General features: G+C 35.6%; 1 protein-coding gene across 1 annotated transcript; it reads left to right on the forward strand.

Moving 5' to 3' along the window:
- The first annotated feature begins 318 nt into the window (after positions 1-318).
- On the forward strand, positions 319-4,405 carry Defb115 (defensin, beta 115). The gene is made up of 2 exons (XM_005384994.1): positions 319-376; positions 4,104-4,405. The coding sequence occupies exons 1-2, from the start codon at positions 319-321 to the stop codon at positions 4,403-4,405; spliced, it is 360 nt and encodes a 119-aa protein (XP_005385051.1).
- Positions 4,406-5,934: the final 1,529 nt, after the last annotated feature.

Genomic DNA, 5,934 nt, shown 5'->3' on the forward strand with positions numbered 1-5,934 from the left:
CATTGGGCTATTACTGAACATATACAAGGTACTTCATGTGGACCAAGGTAAAGTTGACTCCACAAGCAGTTGAGTTTACTTCCACCCAACCCTGTAGTTCTACAGGATTACATCTCATCTCAGTTTCCTCTAATAATTTCTAGAATGTCATGCACATTCAATGATGCAAATTAATGGTCTGATGATCTTGGTGGCATGACATTCTCCCTCTTTCTGGTTCAACACACATGATAACCCAGTAAAAGTGATCACTTTGAGTCCCAGCTTTGCAGTGCTCTTGATTCCTCAGGACAAAGAGCTCCCTCTCTCACAGAAGCCATGAGTTTCCTGATGCTGACCTTGACTATCTGTGGGTTGTTATCTCAGCTGGCCGCAGGTAATGGAACTGTGTAAAGTAGGGATGATGGAACCAGGTTAAATTGTTTCACTGGACTCTCACAGGAAAAGTCTTAGACCAATAAGTAGCAACAGATATGGTCTTATTTTGACAGCTCCATGCTCTACTCTCTGCGAATCTTTCTGGTAGGAACATCCAGCAAGCTGAAATGTCCTCTAAGACATTTCTCCAAAAGGCAGGAATCTTCTCAGTGCTCTCAGTTGCCCCATCTGTCTTATCCAGTGTTATCTTGACCTTGCTTCTCTTTTATTTTACTTACATCATTGCTGAGTTCTATTAGTTCAGTTCTTCCTACCATCTTGAATTTGTCTTGTACCTTTAAAGGGATGCTTTCATTTTCATGTTCTTACTACAGTAGGCACATCTATCAGTACTGTATATTCTGCTGGTTGATCATGTGGAAGAGAAAACATGTAAGTCTGAGATGGGAGAATGTGGGTAAGTAGATGGAGATGGCAGGGTAGAAAGCCTGGTGACTAGTGAGGACCTTCCAATTTCAGGTCCGTACGCCTTCCTAGTAACAGTGCTACCTTTGAGAGTTCTCTTATATTGAAAAATAATACTTGCAATTCATTTATGTATCTAGAAATTAATAATATTTAATGAGTTTAAGGAAAAGGGAATGACTATCCTAAGCAAGGATACTAGCACTTCAGTTTCCCCTTCAGAATCAGTGTTACCAGTTTCTTATATATCCTAGCAGATACAAATATATATATATTGCTTAATTATATATTATATAAAATATAATTCCACATTATGTAACTCTCACAAATGATCCTGCAAGAAAAAATTTTTTAAAAAAGGTCTTTCCAGTCAGGACTGGACTAGAGAGAGAGAGATTATCAAACTACCCATCAAAAACTACACTAAGTTCTGCTTCTATCACCTGTTTCAAGAGAGTCAGTTTCCCATACACTCATCAAATTTTTTTCTATTATTTTCTGAGTTTTATAGTCTGGTGGGTGAAAATAGTGTTTCTTGTCATTTGAATTCATGACATTTTAATTGTAATTGATTTTGAATATCTATTCCACTAGAATAGAAAACTGACTTGTTAAATCTGGTATTAAAATTTGCTTAGGAAAAAGCTTTGCATTTCTATGAGGTGGCTATAAACATGCTTATGTTCCTACATTTTACTCACACATTGGTGCAATACATGAACTGGAGAATTATTATCTGCATTCATTTTGTTTGTTTGTTTTTATCTTCTTGAGACAGGGTCTCTCTATGCTGTTCAGCCTGGTCTTGAACTCCTTTTGTAACTCAGGCTGGTCTTAAACTCACAACAATCCTTCTGCCTCAACCTCCTGAGTGCTGGAATTACAGGCATGTGCCATTGTTTCTGATTACGAACTATTTGTCATAATTTTGGAGTTTTTCAATTGTAATAAAGTAAAAATGAAGTCTTGCTGTATTTCTCTCAAAAAAATGTGTAGCCTACTTATAAATTTCCTTTCACATTATTAGTATTTTTCCATTTACCAAATAACATCAAACATTATATTTTAATTATTATACAGGCTTGTATTTTGGTTATTGTATAAAATTTCACTAAATCTTATGTATGTAATTTCACTAAATGTATGCTGTATATGTTATTATTCAATAATTATTAAATTATTTTTGCAAAAATAAATATATTTGTGTTTTAAGTACAAGGCCAGCTAATATGACCTTTCATTTTGCACTAGTGTATGTCTGTGATACAGAACAGTGGTGTTGATTTGGGGGAATCAGTGAATGCCTATGATATATCTTCCTCATCTTCAATCCTTTCACCTCCCTCTGGCTTCCCTCCTCATCCTTTCTGATTAGCTAGAAAAAAAATTTCTCCCATTCTATAGGTTGTCTTTTCATTCTATTGATTGTTTTTGTTGATGTGATATAATTCCATTAGTTGATTCCTGATACTATTTTCTATACTACTGGATTTCTCTTCAGAGAGTCTTTACCTGTACCAAAGACTTCAGGAATTTTCCCTATGTTAATTTCCACTGATTTCAGAGTTTCTGTTTTTACATCAAGGTCTTTAATCTGTCTATTCTAATTTGATTTTACTATAGCACTAGAGTTAGGGATTCAATAATTTCCAAGTGGATATTCAGTTTTCCTAGCATGTCTTGTTACAGAGGCTGTATTTTCTCCAACCTATGCTTTTGGCCCCTTTGTCAAAAATTAAATGACTATAGGTGCATGAAATTGTTTGTGTGTCTTTCTTTCTATTCCATTGGTCTACATTTCTGTTTTTGTACCAGTGTCAGTATAGCTTTTTAATAGGAACTGAAATCCAATATTGTGGTATTTCCAGTTTGCTCTTTTTGCTTACAATTTCTTGGCCTATTCTGGGTATTTTCCTAGTCCACATGAATTTTTAGGATTGTTTTAGGAGTGTGTAGGTCTGTGAGAAAAGTTGTGGGTATTTTAATAGGGATTTCATTAAATCTATAGATGACTTTTGGTAGAGTGGCCACTTTAACAGTATTAATTCTGCCAATCCAAGAACACAAAGAATACCTTTCCATTTTTTTATGTTCTCTTCAATGATACTTGATATAACTTTCCTTATATCCTTTGTGCATTTGCCATTTGCATACATAGCATCTTGACCCGTAAGTGTCAGTATCCCAGCTGCTTTGCCAGATGCTTGTGAAATACACCTTACGGGCTATTGCCAAAATGCCAGGAAACTGGCAGCTTGCTCTGGGATCATGTGTCAGTTCTGAGCTGGTAGGATGGTAGGAAAATATTCTAGCCCTGTGACCCCCAATTAGTATATCTAGGCTTGTTTTCTAGCCTGGCTGCTAGAGATTCCCCCTCAGACTGTGCTCTGGTCAACTAGAGTGGTAACTGGCTTCATGACTCATCTTTTTCTGACTCCTGACTTGCATGCTGAATTGTTTTGTGAAGGGAGAATTGCTTTTCAATTAAACTATTACACACAAATCATCTAGGGTCACATTTTCCTGTTCTGACACATTTGTTTTCTGGACTGGGGATCAAACCCAGGGTCTTTGAACTGAGCTACAACCTCAGTCCTTTTTTATTTGGAGACATGTTCTCACTAAGTTATAAAGTTACACAAACTGGGTTCAGACTTGCAATCTTCCTGCCTCAGCTTCCCAGAGAGTTATGATTACAGGCACAGGCCACCACCCTGGCCTGTTTTACTTTGTTTTCTGAGGTTTTTTTCCTCCTTTCTGATCTCTTGATATTGAAACTGACCAGAATTTAATTCTACCTCTCTGTTTTTCTCATATTGCTCCAATGGCTTACCTATAAGTAGTGGCTCCAAAATTCATATCTGTAGTTAAAACCTCTCTTGTCTCTTAAATACACAAGCAATTTCCTCAGCACTGACACTGAGCCTTTCTGCTTCCTTCCTGAAGCAATCTTTCCCTCTGACTACCTTGCTGGCTCATTTTTAACATTGTCTAGGTTTTATTATCAGCTCTAAGAGACCCTCCCTCTTCTCCCCTCCTCTTCTCTCCTCTCCATGTCACAATTTTTATTTATTTTGGTTTTTTTTTCACAATTTTTAATACATGACATATTTTCCAGTTTGTCTCTCTCAATTACTTTTGGTATTGGTCATCTTATTAATCTAGCTGGCACAGGTAATAGTTGCACATTTCTGAATGAATGAAAAGTTGTTATATTGATGTTAAAGTTAAAAATTTGACCTACTTTATATTCCCTGCAGCTGCCTGGAGTATACCAAAATGCTGGAATAATGTGGGACACTGCAGAAGACGATGTTTAGATACTGAAAGGTATAAACTGCTTTGTAAGAACAAGGTATCATGCTGCATTCCCATACGAAAGTCATATGCCAACACTCCAAAGCCACCACCTCCCTTAATCCCCAACTTACATGATATAACAATTGATATAAGTAATTGGAAACCTGCTTCACCAGGACTTAGTGATGAGGTAACAATGGATGACACTGAGTCTGAAGAAACCACAGCAACGATAATTGAGACTTTTAAAGCTGTTCCTTAAAAGTCCATGGTGCCACCTTTTGAGATGACACTATTGGGCAACAAAAATACTGCTAAGAAGACTATCCAGGGAGCTAGCTCTGTCAATCTAATTTCACTGGGATAATTTCATCAGACGCTGCATGATCATGAGGATGGATGCAATCCCTAAGCCCAAGACACAAGCAAAACAATTACAAATAGAAATGAATAAATGTGAGAAAGCTCTTTACTGGACTTAAATTATTTTAGGTATCTTCTGATTTATTAAAATGTGTGAGCTATCTTGGCCTAAGTAAACCCATGTGTGTCTGTGTTTTTATTACTATTTTAATTATAGATATTTATAGTCTGTAATCTAATAATTCAACACATGCACACAATGCATAGTGATCAAATTAAGGTACTTAACATGTCCATGTCTTCATACACTTTAAAATATTTTATAGGCATGTAATAATTATACACATTTATGACATACAGTGTAATATTACTATACACATGTACAATATGTACTCATTAATCAGGGTAACTATTGCTTCATCTGTTCATTGCTAGTTTGTATTTAGGGACTTTGAATTCTCTTTTAGTTAGCCATAAAGTACACAAAAATTACTGTAAATTACAGTAACCTAATTGTGCTACCAAACACCAGAAATTATTACTTCTATATAACTGTGTTTGGGTACTTATCAACTCACACTCAACTTCCTAATAACTCATCTTTCCTAACCTCTAGCACTCACTACTCTACATTCAAATAGAATATTTTTTAAAATTCAGTTGTAGTTTCCTATGTTTTACTACTAGTGTGTTTGCAGTACATAATAATTACCTTCATCTTGGGCAATTGGGATATATAAATATAGATTTACTGCTCCTCTCTCTTCACCTTCCCCTCTCTCCTTTATCTAGAGCCACAAACTCTGCCTCCCCATTTTCTATCATATCACTTTTATTTTACTCTCGAAAATTGTTTATATATTGGGTTTCTCATATAAGAGAAACCAAATGATAGTTTATCTGTCTGATTTATTTCATTTAGTATTATGGTCTCAAGGTGCATCTACTTTGTACAAGTGACTCAAAATTATCTTTCTTTATGCCTGTGTAGCACTCCTTCGTGTATACATATCATATTTTCTTTACCCATTCATCTCCTTATGGGCACATAGTGGGTTACTTCCATGATTTAGCTATTGTGAATTGTGATGCTATAAACATGGATAAGCATGTATCACAGAATTATGATGTCTTTAAGTCTTGTGAAGACATCCAGAAGAAGGGTAGCTGAGCTGTATGGAATGGCTATTTTTATTTTTTGAGGAATTTCCATGCTGATTTCCATAGTGGTTTTATACTAGTTAACATTCCCATCAACAATGTAGAAGGGATTTTTTTCCCCACGACCTTCTTATCATTTGTTGTTTTGGGGTCCTTTGTAGCCATTCTTTCTGGAGAAAGACAGAACCTCAATATTTTTGTTTTTATTTTTTGTTTGTTTTATTTTTCTTGCTCCTTTAAAAAATTTTTTATTTGAGACAGCGAGTT

The sequence above is a fragment of the Chinchilla lanigera genome, unplaced genomic scaffold (assembly GCF_000276665.1).
Source record: "Chinchilla lanigera isolate Chin_1 unplaced genomic scaffold, ChiLan1.0 scaffold00021, whole genome shotgun sequence".
NCBI lineage: Eukaryota > Metazoa > Chordata > Mammalia > Rodentia > Chinchillidae > Chinchilla > Chinchilla lanigera.